The sequence below is a fragment of the Microcaecilia unicolor genome, chromosome 3, assembly GCF_901765095.1.
Source record: "Microcaecilia unicolor chromosome 3, aMicUni1.1, whole genome shotgun sequence".
Taxonomy (NCBI): Eukaryota; Metazoa; Chordata; class Amphibia; order Gymnophiona; family Siphonopidae; genus Microcaecilia; species Microcaecilia unicolor.
In genome coordinates, this window is record NC_044033.1 from 384,772,831 (window position 1) to 384,795,978 (window position 23,148).

Below are 23,148 nucleotides of genomic sequence, written 5' to 3' on the forward strand. Positions count from 1 at the left end.
ATCCTTTTCCTGCTCCTTTCCCCACCCCATCCATCTTTTGCTCTGTTCTCCTCTCCCACCCCCACTTCCTAGCCCCATATTCTACTCAATTCCCCTCCCCTCTACTCATACCCCCTAGCCCCATCTATCTGCTGCTCCTTCCCTCCTCTCCCCACCCCCAGTCCCATCCATGTTCTGGTCCTTCCCCCTCCCATCCATCTTCTGCTTTCCAGTATCTATTTGACTTTTTTCTTTTTCCATGTCTACCATCATTCTCTTTGTGTCCCTATCTGTCCTGATCAGCCCCTCCCCTCTGTGTCCTCATCCCTCCCTGTCCCACTTCTGCCCTTTCTTTCCTCTTTTTCCTATACTCCCACCTCAGGGGCAGACTCTCTCCTTTTTCTCTCCCCTGCCCCCTCCCCATGATAGTGCATCCCCCCAATACATTATCTTTCCCAATCTGCCCCCCCCCCCACACATCCCATCTTTCTTTTCCTCCCATTCCTAGCATCTGTCTCTTTCTTCCCCCTCTCTCTCTCCCAGCTCCTCATCCAAGCTCTTGCTTCCATCTTCCCCTCCCATGTGGTTTGGCACTTCTCTCCCTACCCCCAGTGATCTGGCATCTTTTTATCCTTTTGTCTTCCCTATCCATGGGTGCAGTCTCTCCCCTCTCTCCTTCCACTGCCACCACTCCCCCATGAGGTCCAGTGTTGCCTTCCATCCCCCTCCCCTCCTCGCTGCAATCCATCAATCTTCCGGGCTGCTGGCAGCATTAGCAATGTAAGCATTCTGCCTTTGGCCTCCCCCGGAAGCCTTCTCTCTGCAGCATCCCGCCTACACAGGCACAGGAAGTTGCAACAGAGAGAAGGCTTCTGGAGCAGGCCAAAGGCAGCATGCTTACATTGTTAACACTGCTGGTGGCCTGAAAGATTGAAGGACTGCAGCGTGGGGGGTGGAGGGAGAGTGATACCAGATCTTGCAGGAAGGGGGTGGAAGGAGAAAGGGAGATGCCACACCACTCAGGGTGATGCCAAATAGCAGAGGCAGACTGACCATACTGGCAAACAGGCAGTGGCAGAGGACCCAGGGCAGCGCTTCCCTCCCACGTGCCCAACATCCTTGTCTCCCTTTTATCCCCAAGTCTGGGACCGGGACGCCCCCTCTCTCTTCCCCTCCCATCTCTGAACCCCCCCCCCCCCTTTCACAGGCAGGGGCACCGGTAGCTACATTGGATGACAGTTGCTGATGCCAGAACTTTTCTTTGCTGTGGCCCACCCCCTTTATGACATAAATACCTTCTTCCACTTAGGCGGGCTGTGAGAGAGGGAAGTTCCGGCATCAGTGGCTGTAATAAAAGGTCAGTGGCAGGGGGAGGAGGTCGCAGGACCTACAGGGAAGCAGCTGGATCGGGGGGGGGGGGGCAATGATGCTCATTGCCTGGGGGCCCAGATCACCGTCAGTCCGCCTGCTCCTGCCAGACAGGTAAAAAGAAAATGAGGTGCCAAGCTGTTTAAGGGGCAATGCCCCCTCACCCCCCCAACTACATTCATGCCTTTACAGTAAAATGTACTAACTCCATGATCCTGAATGAAAATGGTTAGTAAGCTAAGGAATATATTGAACAGAAGTGGAGCCAAAACTACTGCCCGCCCTCTTCTCTCCCACCAACATCTCTTTTCTTGTTTTTTTCTTTTTAAATTTACCTTCGTGGCGGTCCAGCAGCGCAGCATCAGTGAAGGAGGCGGCGCTCCCGACGTCTCTAGCCTTCCCTTCGCTGTGTTCCGCCTTCTTCTGACGTCAAGGAAATGACGTCAGAAGAAGGCAGAACACAGCGAAAGGAAGGCTAGAGACATCGGGAGGCGAGCGCTGCCTCCTTCACTGATGCTGCGCTGCTGGACCACCACGAAGGTAAATTTAAAAAGAAAAAAACAAGAAAAGGGATGTTGGTGGAAGAGAAGAGGGCGGGCAGTAGTTGAACAATGGGAGCGGGAGGGCAGGGGAGAGACGAGCATGGATGCGAAGGGGGAGGGGAGAAGAGGGACGGGCCAGGCCAACTGGGACATGATGGGAGCGGGAGGACAGAGGAGAGAGGAGCATGGATGCGAGGTGGTGGGGTCATGGAAGGGGAATTGCTGGATAGGGATTAATGAAGGGTGACAGAGGAGCATGGATGGGAGGGGCAGGGCTCAGGGAGAGAGGGGAATTGCTGGATAGGGAATTAGGGATGAATGGAGGGCACAGAGGAGCATGGATGGGAGGGCAGGGCTCAGGGAGAGAGGGGAATTGCTGGAAAGGGATGAATGGAGGGGGCAGGGGACAGAGGAGCATGGATGGGCATGGATTGGGAGGGCAGGGCTCAGGGAGAGAGGGGAATTGCTGGATAGGGATGAATGGAGGGGACAGATGGGCATGGATAGTTATGGATTGCAGGACTCAGGGAGAGAGGGGAATTGCTGGATAGGGATGAATGGAGGGGGCAGGTGACAGAGGAGCATGGATGGGCATGGATTGGGAGGGCAGGGCTCAGGGAGAGAGGAGAAATTGCTGGACATAGAGGGGAGGGAAGAGAGATGAAGGAGATGAAATGAGGGAAAAGGGAGAGAGGAGAAAAACTGTACATGGATGAAGAAAATAGGCAGAAACTGAGGACCAGAAATGAAGAAGGAAGGAGGAACGGAAAGAAATAAATGGAAAGGAAGCCCTGGAAACGGAGTCAAGAGGACAGATAGCAGCAGAATCAGATACTGGGCCAGCATGATCAGAAAAAGAAAGTCACCAGACAACAAAGGTAGAAAAAAATCATTTTATTTTCATTTTAGTGTTTGGAATATGTCCACTTTGAGAATTTACATCTGCTACCTTATTTTGCAATGTATAGCAGTTTGTTTCTAAGAATATTGCTGACAATTCCTGTCAGTGTGGCAAGTGGTGAGCGCTCATTTTCACGGGGGGGGGGGGGGGGGGGGGGGGGGGGCTCCGCCGCCAACTGATAGTCTGCAGGGGGGCGCCAGAGACCCTAGGCACGGCCCTGCCACCAGAGGCTCATACAGGGCAGTACATGAGGTGTAAGTGACAGAAATCATGTCTCTTTAACTTGTGCTCATATAACACCGGCATAGTTTTATGCAGATTACAATAAAAAAGCTAGAAAACCTCTAGGAATTACAATATAAATAAAATTATACAATCTCTATAAAAAAAACTTATGAAATAAAAAACAATTATACACGCACTTTAAAACAAAATTATGAAACAAAAAAGTTTTCACAGATTTATGAAAGATATAATAATGAGATGCATTGTAAATGTCTTGGTAGATCCTTCCAAATTTTTACTGCTTGATCGGCAAAAGAACTACGAATGATAGAACTGATTTTTTTCTCCCGCTTTTTTGGAAGAGGAAAAAATGGAATTGTTGAAGCTTCGACACGGTGAATGCAAAGAAATTGTAGATCCTTCCAAATTTTTACTGCTTGATAGGCAAAAGAACTACGAATAGAACTGATTTTTCTTGGAAGGGGAAAAATGGATTTGTTGCAGCTTCGAAATGGCGAATGCAAATACATTTTAAAATGATTCTCCTGTCCATGTGTATAGCCAGGACAGTTTCTGATGAGGTGTGTGATTCTCTAACAACTTGAAAAAATTAACCTAACAGAGGTGTTTCGTATAGTTTATCCTTTTCCACAGCAAATTTTGGCCATAAATGTCTGCCTCTTCATATATGCAGTATTGCTGTGTGACTTCCCAGCTACACAACAGCACTACAGCAGGTCAGGTCACGCTCAGATATTACACAATCAGGCTCCGGCGCGCTCCTCCTCTTCCCACGCGCTCTCGCCGCTGACTACAAGTCACGTGAGATGATGAGATCCCGTATCAAGTTACAGCCAACGCCGAGAAGCTGGTGCAGGAAATTAGGCGGTACTCGTGTTCTTGCATAGAACAGCGGTGGCGGGAGGTAGCAAGCCAGACTCCGAGCCATGGCCTGGACCAACTATCAGCTCTTTCTGGCGGGACTGATGCTTGTTACTGGTTCCATCAATACCCTGTCCGCCAAGTAAGTGCCGTGTGTTTGAGTGTAAGACAGAACCAGACAGCGTGCGAGGTGGCGGGGCGACTTCGCCAGAAGAAGGGAGAAGGGGGGGGGGGGTGCTTTGATCCGGTAGCAGTAGTTGGGAGAGGGGGGGAGTCACGGTAATTCGCAGGAATTAGATGACAGACCCGCGCCGACCCTTCCCCTATCTGCCCCCTCTCGCTCTCAGATTATGACAGGTCTCTGTGGTTGTGTTCCATTTCCACACCGGCCACGTGATCAGTCTCTGAGGTGGTCTCGCGCCCCTCACACACTGCGCAGCCTCAGTGTTGCTCCCCCGTCGCCAGGTGACGTAAGCCCTGTCCCCTCTCCGCTACCTCTAAGTATTTATATTTCATTTACTTTCTTCCTCTTTCTTAAGGTTATCAATAGAAATCAAACAAAATAAAACATGGAAAAGAAAATAAGATGATACCTTTTTTATTGGACATAACTTAATACATTTCTTGATTAGCTTTCGAAGGTTGCCCTTCTTCGACAGAACGGAAATAAGCAAATGTGCTAGCTGACAGTGTATATAAGTGAAAACATTCAAGCATTACTATGACAGTCTGACAGGGTGGGAGGATGGGGGTGGGTCGGAGGTATGCATGGGGACATCAAAGCATATCATTGATATTCTAACAGGATGGGTGTGGATAGGTGAGGGGTGGGGTGATCAACAGAGACATACAGCTTTATGGTTTATAATGGGCTAGGAACCCCAGATCCATGTTAAGTCCTTTCTGTTGGGTGTTAAAATATTCAATCATTCTGACTTCAAAGGTCTTACGTTCTTGTATGGTTTTAAAGTTACCTTTCAGTATTCTCACTGTGAAATCACTGATACAGTGTCCTGGTTCTGTGAAGTGCTGTCCCACCGGGGTGGGGGCCCCAGGGGCGTAGCCAGCCTTCCATGGGGGAGGGGTCCAGAGCCCGGGGGAGGGGCACATTTTAGCCCTCCCCCTGGCGCCGCCCCCCCCACCGCCGACATTGCCGCCCCCCCCCTCCCGCCGCGAACCCACCGCTGCTGCAGCCTACCTTTACTTTTGCTGGCGGGGGATCCCACTCCCCGCCAGCTGACGTCTTCTTCTCAGTCGCTTCATGCTCTTCAATTTGTTTGCTGACGTCCTGCACATTGTACGTGCAGGACGTCAGACTCAGAGAACAGAACTGTTCTCTGAGTCTGACGTCCTGCACGTACAATTACGTGCAGGACGTCAGCAAACAAATTGAAGAGCAGGAAGGACTGAGAAGACGTCGGCTGGCGGGGAGTGGGATCCCACGCCAGCAAAAGTAAAGGTAGGCGGCAGCGGGGGCGGGTTTGCCGGGAGCGGGGTCCTGGGGTGAATCTGCGGGGACCCCGGCCCCCTCAGGCCCCACTTAGCTACACCACTGGGGGGCCCTACTGGCTGTATTGTTTATGTGATGTCTATGTAAATTGAATCTTGTCTTAAGCATCTGGCCTGTTTCTCCAATATAGCATCCTTCGTTACATTTTTTACACTGAATGATATATACCACATTGGAAGATGAGCAAGTGAAAGATCCCTTTATGTTGAATATCTTTCCTTTGTGGGTAACTGTGGGGTCCTGTGAAATATTTTGGCATAGTTTGCAACTGGATAAATTACAGGAACGTGTGCCCTTCTGTTCCTTTTCAGTCTGTGATGGAAGTTTACTTCTGATTAGCTTGTGTTTTAAGTTGGGTGGTTGTCGGAAGGCCAGTACTGGTGGGGATGGGAATATCTCTTTCAGTAATTCATCCTCCTGGAGTATAGGTTGTAAATCTCTTATGATTTTCCTCAGTTTTTCCAGCTCTGGATTGTATGTCACTTCAAGGAGAATTCTGTCTGTGGATTTTTTCTCCTTGTACTGTAGCAGATTCTCCCTGGGTGTTTTGAGGGAGGAGGCAATATTCTTGGAGATTATTTTGGGGTTGTAGCCTTTCTGTTTGAAGGATGCACTCAGGCTTTTAAGGTGTCTGTCTCTGTCCCCTGGGTCAGAGCAGATACGGTGGTATCTTGTGGCTTGGCTGTAAATGATGGATCTTTTTGTATGTGAAGGATGGAAGCTGGAGTTGTGGAAGTAGCTGCATCTGTCTGTGGGTTTCTTGTATATAGATGTTTGTATACAGCCATCACTGATTGAGACCGTGGTGTCCAAAAAATTGACTTTTTCTGGGGAGTAGTCAATTTTGAATCTGATTGTAGGATGGTATGTATTGAAGGCAGAATAAAATTGTTTCAGAGTTTCTTCACCCTCCATCCAAATCATAAAAATGTGATCGATGTACCGGTAGTATTTTAGAGGTTTGGTCTGGTGTGTATTCGGAAATGTCTCTTCCAGCTCAGCCATAAAAAGGTTGGCATATTGGGGTGCTGTCCTGGTGCCCATCGCAGTGCCCATTATTTGCAGATAGATATCATTGTTAAAGCGGAAGTAGTTGTGAGTTAAAATGTGAGTCAAACAGACCGGAGTACAGTCTTAAACAAAAGAACACCTATTTCACCCCACAGGAGGGACAAAACTACAAGCTGGATAATTACATAGAAAGTTTCAGACATAGGGTGAAATCCCAACTTTCCAACAAACAAAAGAGAATCCTGTACAATCTTACCCCACCGGCCATAAGAACCCTACAAACTAACGAACGCATTATCATCAAACCCGCAGACAAAGGAGGCGCAGTGGTAGTTATGGACATACAAAAATACATTGAAGAGGGGCACAGACAGCTCTCGGACAATAAATACTACAGGAAACTAACTGAGGACCCCACACAGGATTACACAAAACAGCTGAAAGACCTTATCAAAACATTTCCTACACAAGCGCAACCTCACCTGAAGAAACTCATACCAAACCAACCTGCTGTGGGCTCATTCTACATGCTACCCAAGATCCACAAACCGGGAAACCCTGGCAGACCAATCATATCAGGTATTGGCACACTCACGGAAGAAATATCTGGATTCATAGAGGGAATTCTGAAACCTCTCGTACACAAAACTAACAGCTTCATACAAGACACCACAGACTTTCTGAATAAATTGAAAAATATCAAGCAACTACCACCTAACACCCTTCTGGTCACGATGGATGTAGAATCACTATACAGCAACATTCCACATGCGGATGGCATAGCTGCATGTGGAAGACTCCTAAAAAAATCCACACTGGACCATCGATACTCACCAGAAACTATTACAAAATTAATCAAATTCATTTTAACTCACAACTACTTCCACGTTAACAATGATATCTATCTGCAAATGATGGGCTGTGTCGGCATTACCGCACCATCAGCCGCTAGCACAGTTAGTAAACTGGGACAAGAATGGGCAACAATTAAAAAAAAAATAATAATAAACCTTCTCAAGAGTGAAACAAACAGTTATTAAATTAGGTCCTGTCAGGTGGTAAGGTGCCATCTTATTTATTTATTAGAATTTATTTACTTCCTTTTTGAAGGAATTCACTCAAGGCAGTGTACAGTTGAACTATCCAGTGCTATAAGAAGTAATGTTCATATAGAGTATAAAATATGTGAGACATCTGATTGAGAATGAAACTGGGCCAATCTCGCTTCATTTATTTTAACTTGAAAATGTCCCCCATATTCTATATATGGTGCCCAGATTTGGGTGCTGATTGAAGATGCACATGCAAATTAATTAGCTAACAAGCCATTAACTAGCAATAAATTGATATTGGCAATCAGTTATTGCAGTTAATTGGCAGTAATTATTTTTTGCATGTACCTCTTCTTGTGTTCCATTCTATAACAGCTGCGCTTCTAAATCCCCTAGTGCATGACTCAAAAGGGGGGTGGGGTAGGGACGTTCCAGACAATTGCATAAGACATTACAGAACAGCGCCATTCCTGCACCCAAATTCCAAGAGTTGCGCCCCGGCATTTACAGCAGGCGTTAATACCGGCAACCTTTTGGGCTCTAAGCGCTGCTCTATAAATAGCGCTCAACTCAGAGAGCCCTTTATAGCATAACGCTGTACACCAATTTTTTCCATTGCCCAAATTTGAGCTCCATTTACTGAATCTGGTCCTATATGCGTAAAAACCTAGGTTGCACTTTCGTTTGTTGTATGGCTGATCTGTGGTGACAACTGTTTCACAGGGTGAACTGTGAATTGCTGTTGGACTGATGTGTTTAAGCTGCAGTACTAATCCAAAAAGACAGGAGGAGCCTCCACGGAAAATCAAAACAAAACAGCAAAAGTAAAGGCGATAGGGAGATATCAAAGAGCATGTAATGTATTGAATGATGTCCTTTTTACTTAATTTCAGAGGTAATATTTGTTCTTAAAGTTTTCAGAGTTCTTCCTAGTTATTCACTTCCGCTGTCTTGAAGCTGAAGATATGTACTGTGATGTGCTGGGCCTCCTCAGGATGCTGCATATATTGCCCCCCCCCCCCCCCCCCCCCCCCCGATGTATGTAAAGAAATGTGTAAATAACTGAGGGGGGGAGGCTTGGAGAAGGAAATGTTTGGAGAAGTGGAGGGTTTTCTATAAAAAGTTCACACTGTATAGCAGGTGTCTACAACACAGCCTGATTTTCAGGATGTCCACAATGAATACATGTGAGGTAGTTGCATTCACTGCTTCAGTTGCATGCAGATAGGTCTCATACATATTCATTGTGGACATCCTGAAAACCAAGCTGGGTTGTGAACCTTGAGGATTGGATTTGAGGACCCCTGCTATACGGTGTAAAAACACAGCAATATTGAGTCAAAACAGGAATTGAGACGAAGAAGCAATAGAACCCAGAAACAAATTTATATTGAATTCCTCTAGTACTGCTCTTTATGGTATTGTAACTTAGGAAAGAAAGAAATGCGTTAAGGAGGTTTTCTGCTGAGCTCTTCTTGCCCAGGTTCTTTCAGGACAAGACTTGGGGGATTTATTAAACACACATATCAATTGCTATGTGTGTTTAATAAATCCTCCTTTTCTTTTTTCTTTCTTCCTTTTTCTTCTATGTGCCCCTGTTAATGTATCTGAAGATTTGCAGTTTGCTATAGTTTGCATTGTTTAACATTGTTTCTCGTTGTCACAAAACCAATAAAATATTTAAACACAGACTTGGGGGAGGGGAGGCTGGTCATGCTGTTCTCTACCTGGCCTGTCACATTGACTGAAACAGCTTTATTTTCTAGTTCATCTTGCATCAGCACTGAATTGATTAGGAGAGAGAAAAATATTCAAGTGAGAATTCAGTTTCAGTTTTTGCTTTCTCCACAGGGTTGTAAGTGGTGTGATTCATCTCTCTAAAAAGGGAAGGCTGCTGTGACTCCCAGATACATTCTGGTCAGAGCCAGCACAAAAATGTAGTTCCTGTGGTTTGTAGGCATGCATAGTATTCACAGAATCCCATGACTTAGTTTACGAAATAACCTGAAGCAGCAGTTCTTATTGAAAAGGTTAGCAGGGATTAAACCATAGAAGTGCAGTTTTTGCTGACATAATGGCTGTGTCATCAAAGGAGAGGAAATGACCTAGAATCCCTAAGCCTTTGTTGTTAGGTTGGGCCACTGTCTTGCAGAAATTCCGGTATTCCAAGGCTCATAGTTCAGTACTGCTGTTTAAGTGCCCTGCTTATAAATGGGGACAGTGGCCAGCCTAGTATTAGTGTAAATGAAAGGTGTGTGTTTGATTTATTTTCCCCTCCATTATATGTTATTAACCCCATCACCAGGGGTGGACTAACCATTCGGCCAACTGGGCAGAGCATGAGGGCTCAGGGCAGTGTGTGTGTGTGTGTGTGTGTGTGTGGGGGGGGGGGGGGTCAGTATTTACCTCTCTCCCCATCAGGGCCAGAGCACCTCCTCGTATCTCCCCTCCACGCTCCCTTCTCTGACCCCCCACCTCCCCCACTGAAAGCCTGGTCAGATGGAACAGACTGACCAGGCAACTGGGCAGAGCCTGAGGTCCAGGGCATTGGGGGGGGGGGGGGGGACAGTACTTCCCTCTCTCCCCACCAGGGCCAGAGCATGTCTTCTTATCTCCCCTCCACGCTCCCGTCTCCAAACCCCCCACCAAAACCGAAGGCCTGGTCCACTGACGCCAGAACTTCTCTCTGCCACAGTCCGCCCTCTTTGTGATGTAACTTCCTTCTTCCATAAGGGCATGCTGCGGCAGATGGAGTTTCAGGGTAGTAAGTGCGGACTTAGTTTCTCCTTCCCACTTGGATTAGAAGCACTTTTCTTGCTTGGGGGGCAGCAAGAGGGGGCCCAAATCACTGTCAGTCCACCCCCAAAACATTTTGTAGCAAAATATATATACAGCCAAATCACACCTTTTCTATCCTACATCCTTGAGAACAACTCAGCATGCTCATCACACCCTTCCCCACCCCATTTCTCTCTGACTTCCTTACTACAGAGCTTCCAAGTCACCCAGTTCCAGGAGGGAAATTTTTTGGGCCTGTGTGGGATTTGTAGTCTCTGATTCTACCCATGGAAATCAATGCTGCAAGTCCCATCAGGATGAGGTTGGCAGAAATCTAGGACTGGCCTAAAATCTCCCTTCTGGAACTAGGTAAATTGGGAGCTCTGCTACTACCCTCATTCCTCCACCCAGCTACCTCTGCCATTGTGACCTTCTTTGGAAAACTCTGGCTGTTGCAGCCCCATAGCTATTTGCCTTGCATTGACTTCCATCTGCATGGAGATGAGACCAATGGCAGGTTCTTCTCTAGGCCTGACAGCAGATGTAGCTTTGATGCCATATCTCATCATTGCATCTTGGAAAGAACTTTGCATTTCATCAGGCTTCACCAGCATTGGCTCTGTTGCTTTTGGCATGAGGTAGTATTATTCATATGGTCCAAACTCCAGAAGTAGAAAATGTGGTCCTCCTTTACCAGACACAAAAAGGGGGAGTTTCATGAGTATACTGTAAACCTCAGAAAATCTCTTTCCCCACTCTATTCTTAAGTGAGAACCATCTTAAGCAAATTTACCTCAACAGTGCATGTTTAGATTCCTTTAGAAAGGGCCGTTCTTTTTCCCTCAAGGACTGGATTTGTGATTGTTGCTGGGGATTTAAAGAACATGTAGGCAAAAAAGGACCTTAATGGGAACAATTAAAATAGCAGTCAAACTAAAAATGGATGTAAAACTAATTTTATAGAATTTTGGTATGGATGCTGCATTGTACTATACTGTTTTTGTTGAACTCACAATTATAATGTTTGCTACTCTTGTTTGAGGCATTAGCTTTACTAATAGGAATAAGGCGGTGTCTTGCAGACAAAATAGTGATCTTCAAGTATTTGAAGGAACCATCAGAATCTTTCTTAAGCGTTACCCTGAGTAAATTCTGTAACCTATTCTCTAGACTTCTACTAAACTGGGGAGGAGGTATCTTACTAAACTTTACTAAACTTTTTCCCCTCTTTCCAGTCATCGTGGCATCTAAAGCACTCAGCTGTGCCTTTTTTCAGAGCCCATTATCCCCCAGATCCTATATAGCGTGACTGAAATTGCAGTGCAAATCCGGTTGAATGCTGGATTTGCATGAGTAATTTAATTACTTAACAGGCCAGTCAGCGCTGATAAGCATTAATTAGAATTTACATGTACAACTTGCTAAGCGTATTCTGTAAAGTGCATGTAACTTCTAATGTGTGCCGCCAAAAAGGGAGCATGGAATGGTCAGGCTGTGGGCGCTCTGAAAATGTACGCGCAGGGTTATAGAATGCACCTGCTCCGTGCCTAACTTAGGTATCACATGGGATCCTTTATCTTCAAGGCCCTCGCTCTCTGGGTCTCTGATCACCATGTTGGGGGTGGGGGGAGGGGGGAATGGAGGAGAGGGGAAGTTATTTTGCCCCTGGGTATATGGACAGACATTCGCCACCCTCTAAGTATAATAATCTTCCAACAATTAAGGTTTGCCAAGTTACTGAAAATTGGAACCGGCTACTTCTACAATGTTACAATTCCAACAAAACAAGTGGAGGAAGCAATAACAGACAATGAGCCAGATTCTATACATGGCACCTAGAAATACCGCACGGTAAACATTTCCACCTAAGCGTAATCTATAAGCAACACTTCGATTTAGGCACAATATATAAAATACGCTTAGTTTAATACTCTAGCGCCTAAATCTATGTACCTCCGTTTACACCAGTGAAAATATGGCATAAATCCAGCGTGTAGATTTAGGTGCAGAGGGCCGTATTCTAGCGTAAATCTTGGAACGCCCATTTCCCCACCCATAACCATGCCCCTTTTTGACTGCACACATTAGACTTTAGGCCTTTTAGAATACGCTTAGCGAGTTATGTGTGTAAATTCTAATTGCCAGTTAGTGTCGTCAGTGCTTGTTAAGTGCTGTTAACAAAGCTGATTGGCTTGTTAAGCCAATTAAGTTATGCACGTTGTTACAGAATACGCTTGGATTTTGGTGCAGAACGCTAGGTGCACTTGTATAGAATCGGGATATATGCAGGTCTGTCCCTAGAGGGCTCCCAGTCTAGCACCCCCCCCCCCTCCTGTTTACAAAGCCACGCGGCAATACCGCACCAGCAGCCACTAGCATGGCTTTGTAAACAGGGAGGTAAGGGTGTTTGTTTTTTGTTTTATGTGGCTTGCCCAAGATCACAAGGGGGTTAGTAGCTTGCCCAAGGTAACAAGGAGCTGCAATGGGAATTGAATCCAGGTTGCAAGGATCAAAGTCTGTTGCACTATTAGGCTACTCCTGTGTACTATAAAAGGTCCAAAGACCAAGTTAAGATTTATTCTGATATCGTTCTCATTTTTGAAAAAATTCCCTAAAACGTGATTTGATGTCAAGTTTTGCACACATTCAGGCTTATTTTTGAAAGAGAAGGGCACCCATCTTTCGACACAAATCGGAAGATGGGCGTCCTTCTCCCAGGGTCAACCAAATCGGTATAATTGAAAGCCGATTTTGGGCGCCCTCAACTGCTTTCTGTCGCGGGGATGACCAAAGTTCACGGGGGCATGTCGGAAGCATAGCGAAGGCGGGACTGGGGCGTGCCTAACACATGGGCGTCCTTGACCGATAATGGAAAAAAGAATTGGGTGACTTTACTTGATCCATTTATTTTACGACCAAGCCTCAAAAAGGTGCATGAACTGACCAGATGACCTCCCCTTACTCTCCCAGTGGTCACCAACCCCCTCCCACCCTAAAAAAAAACAACTTTATTTTTGCAAGCCTCTATGCCAGCCTCAAATGTCATACCCAGCTCCATCACAGCAGTATGCAGGTCCCTGGAGCAGTTTTAGTGGGTGCAGTGCACTTCAGGCAGGGGAACCCAGGCCCATACCCCCTACCTGTTACACTTGTGCTGGTAAATGTGAGCCCTTCAAAACCCACCAAAAACCCACTGTACCCACATGTAGGGGCCCCCCTTCTCCCCTTAGGGCTATAGTAGTGGTGTACAGTTATGGGGAGTGGGTTCTGGGGGGCTCAGCACACAAGATAAGGGAGCTATGCACCTGGGAGCAATTTGTGAAGTCCACTGCAGTGCCCCCTAGGGTGTCCGGTTGGTGTTTTGGCATGTCAGGGGACCAATGCACTACGAATGCTGGCTCCTCCCACGACCAAATGGCTTGGATTTGGTCGTTTTTGAGATGGGCCGCCTCGGTTTCCATTATGGCCGAAAATCAGGGACAACCATCTCTAAGGTCGACCTAAATTTTGTGATTTGTGCGTCCTCGACCATATTATCGAAACGAAAGACGGACGCCCATCTTGTTTCGATAATACGGGTTTCCCCGCCTCTTTGCTGGGGGCGCCCCTTTCGATTATGCCCCTCATAGTCTGTGATTTCTTTCATCCCTTCATTTGTTTTGTTGTTTGTATTGATAGGGAGTATTTTTGTTTTTGGTTTTTTTTTTCTTCCTCTGTGGTGTTTGGCTTCTGTTTACCACATTTTGCGGTGGTCATATTTTGTTGTGGCAGACTTGCTTGATTTTTGCCATTTGCTGACTAAACATTCCCTGTTGCTGATTGTAAGACACACAGCACTGAGATGAGGCTTTGCTGTCTACTTGTTTTGACAGTAGCATGCTAAACATTCAGCAGCCTTTTGTTTTAAGGGAAAATAAGGTGACCTGTGCTGACACTGCATTCCCAGAAACCAAGCTGCTGATCTTCACTGTTATACAAACGGATCAAGTTTTCATCTCCTCTTGCAGGTTGGACTTTCTGCTATAATGGAAAGCACGCCAAGTATGTAGACAAGTCACTACAAAACCTGTTGTACATTGGAATTCAGCCCGAGGAATAAACTAATACAGTCTTTGTATAGTAAATGTTCAATTTCTTTATTACTCCCTCTACCAGTTAAAAAGAGAGAAAAACACAAATCAAATTGGCTTTACAATAATCCATACATCATGTCTTAAAAAATATAAATAGATTAGTATACAAATTCAAGAAACGCTATAAAATATAGGGCCCTGTTTACTGAGCTGTGTTAGGTTCGCTAGCGTTTTTATCGAGTGCTAACGCTAGACATCCATATATTCCTATGGGTGTCTGTAGCATAAGCGTGCACTAAAAACGCTAGTGAACCTTAGTAAACAGGGCCCATACTGTCCAGATATCAACTACTTTTTTATTCTTTAAAACAATAGCATTTAATTAAAACCAGAATCAACATCATAGTCTTCATTTAAAGAAGCCTAGCATGGATCAAATGCCCAGTGTGTTTTGGCTAATACCTGTCTCGGGCAGACTATGATGGTCCCCTGACCACAATGACAAAATATCATCTGTATATCATTTCAAGAGAAAAACATCATCTTTAAAAGGATGATCTGAAAGAGATTCTCTCTCAAAATGATCCTCACACAAATATTCCATGTCCGGAGCCATTGTGGCCCCCATTGCATTGGCAAGTAATTGTAAGATTTTTTTTTTAAATATTTCTTTTTATTCCTTGGCATTTTCGAGAGCAGTTTTAAGCATGTTTAATATAAGGGAAGGTACCCCCATCTTGGGCTTTTTGTTATATTTTCTATATACAGCACAAATGTACAGGAGGAGAGTCTTTCAGTTGAAAGGAAGCTCTGGATTGAGTGGGCATGGGATGAAGGTGAAAGTGGAAATACTCAAAAGTAACCTTCTACTACTACTTATAATTTCTAAAGCGCTACTAGACGTACGCAGCGCTGTACACTTGAACATGAAGAGACCGTCCCTGCTCGACAGAGCTTACAATCTAATTAGGACAGACAGAACAAACGAGATAAGGGAATATTAAAGTGAAGATGATAAAATAAGGGTTCTGAACAAAGTGAATAAGGGTTAGGAGTTAAAAGCAGCATCAAAAAGGTGGGTTTTTAGCTTAGATTTGAAGACGGCCAGAGATGGAGCTTGACGTACCGGCTGAGGAAGTCTATTCCAGGCATATGGTGCAGCAAGATAAAAGGAACGGAGTCTGGAGTTAGTGGAGGAGAAAGGTGCAGATAAGAGAGATTTACCCAATGAACGGAGTTCCCTGGAAGGAATGTAGAGAGAGATGAGAGTGGAGAGGTACTGAGGAGCTGCAGAGTGAATGCTTAATAGGTCAATAAGAGGAGTTTGAACTGTATGCAGAACGGATGGGAAGGCAGTGAAGTGACTTGAGGAGAGGGCTAATATGAGCATAACAATACTGGCGGAATATTAGTCGTGCAGCAGAATTTTGAACAGATTGAAGAGGAGAGAGATGGCTAAGTGGGAGACCTGTGAGAAGCAAGTTGCAATAGTCTAAGCGAGAGGTGATAAGAGTGTGGATGAGGGTTCTGGTAGTGTGCTCAGAAAGGAGGTAGTGTGCTCAGAAAGGAAGGGCGAATTTTGGTGATATTATAGAGAAAGAAACGACAGGTTTTAGCAGTCTGTTGAATATGTGCAGAGAAGGAGAGAAAGGAGTTGAAGATGACCCCAAGGTTACGAGCTGATGAGACAGGAAGGATGAGAGTGTTATCCACAGAAATAGAGAATGGGGGAGGAGGAGAGGTTGGTTTAGGGGGAAAGATGAGAAGCTCAGTCTTGATCATGTTTAGTTTCAGATCACGCTGAGACATCCAGGCAGCAATGTCAGACAGGCAGGCTGATACTTTGGCCTGGATTCCTGCTGAGATTTCTGGTGTGGAGAGGTAGATCTGGGAGTCATCAACCTTCATGGAAAAGGTGGTGAATTCATGGAATGGCTTCCCAGTGGAGACATTGACTATCTAAATTCAAGAAAACGTAGAACAAGTATATAGGATCTCCTAAGGGAGAGAAGATAATAGATGGCACGGATGGACAGACTGAATAGGCCATATGGTCTTTATCTGCCTTCATTTTACTCTGTTTCTATGGGTGTCTATAATGGTGAGGAAAGGTGACTGGCGCAGGACTTAGTATAGCCAGAAGCTGAACGGCCTTCGTAGGCCAATGGGTCAAAGTTTTATGGCTTTCATGTTTTTTACCTAATTAATGTAAATACTCATCTACATTGCCTCAAGTGAGAGCTTTTTGCCTTCAGAGAGATTTTACATATTTCTAGGCAGTGTGGTCTAAGCAATGCGTGGCTCATGGAATGCTTTCCAACCCTTCTTCTTTGTGCGTTTGTGCATGTGTGCTTGTATCAGTTTTGCTTTTGTGTGTGTTAGTGTCTCTGTATGTGGATCTAAGCTACAGTGGAAAAAGGAGGGCAGTTTGAATGGAGCAGTTTGGTCAATTATGGTCATAAGGTCAAAGCAAAAGATGACAATGTGTGAACTTGCAAGTAAACTGGAAATTGTAATAATCTGATTCACTTGTATGTTCAAATGGTATCATATTTTTGCTTTGAGCAGCTCATTTAATTTTGACCAAGAAAAAAAAGAAAATGTAGCTCCTGAGAGCTAGTCAGGAAACTATTAGGCCAGTGAAAAGGCATTGCCTTTTTCTCTGTTCAACTTTTATTTCCTCGTATTTAAGTGGTCTCACACAGTACAGTTATTACACTACTTTAGGTAAAAAGTAAGAAGGATTTGAAAATGTACTGTAGATCTGTTACTGGAGGGCCTTGTTGGGATTTAACAAAAACTGGCCCTAACAGATATCCTGTGATATACATTAAGCTGTGTTCCCGCTTCTTTGTGGATAAAGGGATTGTGCCATTTTTTACACTAGTCCATGATGGCATAGTCAAACACAATCTCCACTATATACCCGTACAAAAACCTTAAGACTCTTTTATGCATGCATTTTTCATTTCTTGAAGACCCAAAGGTGGTCCACTGCTGTCCTCTTTTTGTGGTAGAAGCTACGCTGAAGCACTGAAAATATGGGGCCCAAAGTTGGGATTGGTAGCGCACCTGAGCTGCTAGGTAGAGAGGTGGCACTAAAATAACTGCTAACTTGATATAAGCTGACCTTTTTGATTATTTACATTTTATGTACTTAAATGCTCCAAGCAAGTTGCTGTATAAAAATCAGTACATCTCATATATAGTATCCAAAGAAACCAAGAATCGGTGGGTGGGAACTGTCCTGGTAGGAACTCGCCTGATACCCCGACCTCATGTGCATCTTTCTTTAAATTAATCCCCTTATTTTCTTACTCCTGTTACTCTATCTTACCTATCTATACTTTCCATCTTTGCTTATACTCTAAGCTGTCTATGAAAATGTTTTATTGTTTATTGTGTTGACACTGTGCTGTTCTATACTTTGTATCAGTAGCGTACCAAGGGCGGGGCAGTGAGGGTGGTCCACCCTGAGTGCAGGCAGCAAGGAGGTGCACGGGACAGTCATGCAGTTGTGGCCTCCACTGGTCCCCTGCACCCTCTGATGATACTTCCTGTTCCTGAGCAGGGGACCAGCAGAGCTGACGGTGGTGCAACTGCTCTGTGCACCCCCTAGCTAGGAGGAAGGGGGTTGGGGGTATGACACAACTTGGGGGGAGTGGGGGCATGATGTGCCTTGAGCAGGGGGGGGGTGGGTGGCAAGCAAGCTAGGTGCGCCACTGTTTCATATTGTTGTTTGAATATTTTTGCTTCTGTAATTGTCTTATGTTTGACTTATTCTTGCTGTACACTACCTTCAAAAAGGCAGTAAATACATCCTAATAAATAAGTACATCAATGAAAATACAAACAGTAAAAGAGAACACTCATACTGGATATACCCTAGCATAATTGCATTTTAAAAGGTGCCAACTGAAATCTAATGTAAATATAAAATGAAAGCTTTGCATAATTTTTTTTAATACAAAGTTGCGTTTTTTTCGGGGTTTTTTAATTGTGACTTGGGTCTGATAACAATGCAAGTCATCAAACCCATTTAACATGGAAGCTTTTTGTTGAACTAATTAATCAAGAGAGCAGGGGCTTCTGAAAACTGGTCTTAATTTTGGGGGTAGTCAAATAAAAGTAATGGGGGTAATGTTCAGCTGGTGGTGGGCAGCATTTAACACTGACCACCACTGTCAAAATCATGTTGGGTGATTTCCGGGTATAGGCATGAGATATCCAGGTATGTGTGAATGTCTGACACAACTGGATAAGTGCTGATATTCAGGCCTTAACCAGTTAAGTTAAACCAGACAAAGATGAGATTGCTGTTTATGCAGTACTATTTGGCTGGTTAACGTAACCAGTTAAGGACTGAATATTACACCTATCTGGTTAAGTGCCCACTGTATCCCTGGACTGCCCGCACAATATCTGGTTTCTGCTTTAGTGGTTAGAGGGGCTATTCAGTGGTAATATTTATTAATTTGTTGCATTTGTATCCCACATTTTCCCACCTATTTGCAGGCTCAATGTGGCTTACATTATGCCGTAGTGGCGATCGCCATTATCGGAATGAGAAATACAGAGTGGTATTGCATTAAAGTTCATAAGTGACAGAGTACTTTAAGCAGTCAGGTATAGAGTTCATTTCTGGAATGAGAAATAAAGTGGTATTGCGTTAAAGTTCAATGGTGACAGAGTAAATTTAAGCAATCAAGTATTGAGGGTTCAGTTTTGTCCAGTTCTGGTTTAAGTTTCATTATCTGGAATTTAGGATAGATCATTGTGGTATGCCTTTTTGAACAGGTTGTTTTTTAGTGATCAGACTGTTATGACTGTTGGAAGGGGTTGGGGGAACGGGCAGGGAATAGGGAAGCCTTGTGGGGCCCTTATCCAGGTATGGGCAGCTCCTTGAAGTCACCTAGGTGCGCCAAAATTCAGTGGCAGTGTCCAAATAACTAAGCAGACAGTTAAAACTACATTTTATGTGGTCCTTCTTGCCCAGCTGGTTATCTGGGTACCAGCATTAAAAATCAGCAGCACCCAGATACTAATATCGAAGTAAGTGCCACTGAATTTCCTTTGGGGCCCACTCAGCACCAGATAACTGGGCAAGAGGCCCTCTTGGTTAAGTGGATTGGAATATCACCCCCAGTGTGTTTCCTATTGTCACTTCTGCAGCGTGACTTGCCTGTTTTGCAATAAGGTGCTCTAACAATTAGGTAATTTCCAGGTTTGTTTACCTGCAGTCAGGGTTTATTATCTAGGACATGACCCAGTTAGCCTTGTCTGCACAATAATCAATCATTCTAACCAGTATCAGCTCGCTCTTCCTTAGAGACGCAGACTCATGTTCATGTGATTACTCACCTACCTTTCCAGACACATGTTCAAGGTGAGTCAAAATTGGGTACATACAATAGATGAGGCCCTGCCCAAGAGAGGGCTTATGGTCTACATTTTGTGCCTAAATGTAACTTTTGGGGAAAATTGTGAAGGTGAAGTGAGTTGCCCAAGGTCAGAAGCATTAGTGGGATAGGTGGGATTTGAATCCCTTCTTTCTCTGGTTCTTAGTTCACTGCTTATTTAAACATTTCTATACCTCATAGTCCAAAAGTTCTCGGTAGTGAACATAGTGTACATAAAATCATTAAAAAAAAGAAAAACCATTTGTTCTTACAAACATAAAACTTCAAACAAACTAAAATACATAGTTATTAACAAATCTGGGCTTCAGTCCAACTACTTCAATCTGTTCGTTTCTGCCACCCTATAAAAATAAGTTGTATAAAATAAGTTTTCAACTCTCGTTTAAACTTCCTGAATTTTTTAAAGGCCTTAATGGTTATGCTATTCCACTCATTCAGTTTTACAGCCAGTTCTCCTGGTTCTCGGAGCACTGCACTAACTATTAGGCCTCCCTCCCACTCACTCTCCTTGGGTCCAGCATTTTTCTGTCTCTCTCTGCCTTTCTCCCCCCTCCCCCCAGGTCCCACAAGCTCATCTTCACTGGCGAGCAATACAGGTGGACTTGAAACTTTAGAACAGGTTTCATTGCTCTCACTGAGGTATGTAACCCCCTTCTTTTACTAACATTTAGATTTTGGAATTTTGTGAAAAATTTCTTCTTTGTAAAAAAGATTATGGTCCCAATATTCAGCTGGTGATGGGCAGCATAGTAATTACCCACCACAGGTGCTGACCCTGGATATTCAATGCTGGGCCCTTTTCAGCAAGTGGCATTGAATATCTAGGTTTTCACTGTCCAGCTAGCACATATTCAGTACTAACCGGGAATCGGCTAGTGCATATAGATAGGACCAAATAAATAGCTGTCCTATCTATGCACTAACATTGCCCAGTCAGCACTGAATATTGGGGCATAACTTTGACCGGCCCCTGGAATGCCCCTGAGATAGCCGGTTCCTTATTTTGGCATCTGGTTATGCGCTAACCGCAAATATTCAGCAGAGATAACCGGTTATCTCCCACTGAATATTCGGAGATAGCCGGCTATCTGCGATTTAACTGGTCAGAGGCTGTTGCCAACCGGTTAAATCATTATGGATATCGGAGAGGAGGTATATGTTTTTATTATGATTATATGATTTAAGTATTTTTTTAAAAACCCCAAAAACATGAGACATAACGTGCATGTGGTAGTTTGCGTATCCTGGATTTCAGACAGCCAAAGCGACTGGACCTCCACTTGAAACATTTGAGCAGCCCCGCTTTAAGGCTCCGTGCTACGACAACTCTGAGGCTTCACTTACGAGGTTGAGCTGGGATGGCTGTACTCTGAGGTTCTGGGGTAGAGTACAGAATACAACGACGCTATAGGGCTTTCTTCTAACCAGCCTGGTAAGGCTTTGGATCATACTCTGCTACATTTATACAGTTGTAATGTTGCTGTATTTGCTGACACCATTTAATTGTTCTATAATGTTCCGTAAGTTTGAATAATGATTAAGCCAATTTGACTTAAAACAATAGTACATTGGCAAGTTCCAGGGTTGCACTGCACCTTTAGGGCCCTGTTTACTAAGGTGTGTTAGTGTTTTTAATGTGCCTACAATTAGCACACACGCTAACCATTTAGGTGTCTATAGGGATATTGTAGGCATGTGCATGGTTAACGCTCGTTAAAAATGCTAACATGCCTGTAATGCGGGTTAGTGATCAGGGCCCTTATACTGGTGATGACATAACAGAATTTGTCAGTGTTCCCTGACTCTATCTGCTAGTAGTGGTGGAGAGTGCGCATAACTCATTCATCTGGACTGATCTTAAGACTCAAGAAAAGGAAACTAGCAGGTAAGAGTTTCACCTTATTTAATAAATCAGATTCAACCAATCAGCATTAGAAGGAAGAGAAAAGGTTTGCTACTGAATGTTTGTACGTTTGGGAAGCTCGCCAGGTGCACTTGGCCTGGATTGGCCGCTGTCGTGGACAGGATGCTGGGCTCGATGGACCCTTGGTTTTTTCCCAGTGTGGCATTACTTATGTGCTTATGTACTGAGATTTTTTCCCCCTGGACTTATATGCATAATTGTATCCACCATCCTTAAGCTCCCCTTATGCCATTTATTTTCCTTACTGTAGAACATTTCAGCTATGCTTCAGTCAAATCAAAGTGCTGCTGTCACACATCAAAAATGTGGCTGTTTTCCTGACATGAATGCAATGTATCTTGATCAGGTCTTACTTTAGAACGGTTGTGGAGGAGGAAAAGATAGAAGGAATAAGTGTATGCTGTTTATTTTGGCAACTTTTGCTGGAGGGTGCCTGTTGTTGACAGTTCATCTGTCTTGTTTGTCTATGTGTACCCTAGAAATCAGAAAACCCTGAATGGCAGTGGCTACATATTCAGCATGGAATATTGCAACTAAAAATGTGTAGTGACCTTTTGGTTTCTTATTTACCTTTTTAAAATATTTTAATTCTTTCCTTCCTTTGGACTAGCCAGGGCTGCTGGTGAACAAACGCAGCCATGCTCTTTTCAACTATAATTTGTTAAATACCGCCTCTGGTATGTAGCGATTTGCGCAAAACAGCCTTCATAAAATTAGGTATGTTGCTTCTAGATTGTGCATACTTCTACTGCCTTTTTATCTGTAGACATTTTACTCTATTGGTGGCTGGCTATTATCCTTCTTAGCTGATCTTTAAAATTGATTATCATTTTAAATTTTTTTTTTTTTTTTTTTTTTGGGGGGGGGTTACACTGAAGACTTTTATAGTAATATATTCACAGTGTATGTCTGTTTACAGTTTTTGTATCATTGAATATATTTTGGACCATAAGCTGTTATTCCATAAGCTGTTATTCCAGATCAATCCAGAGACTTGTGGGTTATGTCCCTCCTCTAGCAGGTTAGATAGAGAGAACTCCGAAGTTCGCCACAAGAGGGCATGTGCAGCCAATCTAACTTCAGTATTCTCTCTATGTAGCAGGTAGAAGGGTGCATAACGTGCAGCTCTGTAGTCTGAGGCTCCTATCCCGTTCCCTTGGGTGTGTTGAGCCTTAGTTGGGGTTGAGGTGCCGGAGCACATTCTGGGATACACCTGGTGGTGCCAGGTCCCTACCCTTCTCCCCCTGTCAGCCTGTTTGGAGGATTTTCACTGTATTCCTCTCCTGCCTCTTTTAAAAAAAAAAAAAAAAAAACTGACAAAGTTTCTGCAGGCACAGCTTCCTCTTCACCTGTGTGTGACTTAATTTGTCTTGAAAGCTTTCTCCGTTCATGCTGGGAACGTGAGCAGGGCTGTGCTGAAGCGAAGGTAGGAGTTTTTTTTGTTGGGGCGCCATGTCTGTTCCGTCTGAAGCGGTTAAGCGCT

The 23,148-nt window shown here is 44.4% G+C and overlaps 1 protein-coding gene across 1 annotated transcript in view; it reads left to right on the forward strand.

Annotated features, from left to right (window-relative positions):
* Positions 1-3,843: 3,843 nt before the first annotated feature.
* Positions 3,844-23,148, forward strand: part of SLC35F6 (solute carrier family 35 member F6) — a 63,597-nt gene continuing 44,292 nt past the window's right edge. Inside the window, exon 1 of the mRNA XM_030198661.1 lies at positions 3,844-4,039. Coding sequence (XP_030054521.1) covers positions 3,963-4,039 — 77 coding nt within the window. The 5' untranslated portion in view covers positions 3,844-3,962. The remainder of the gene's footprint in view (positions 4,040-23,148) is intronic.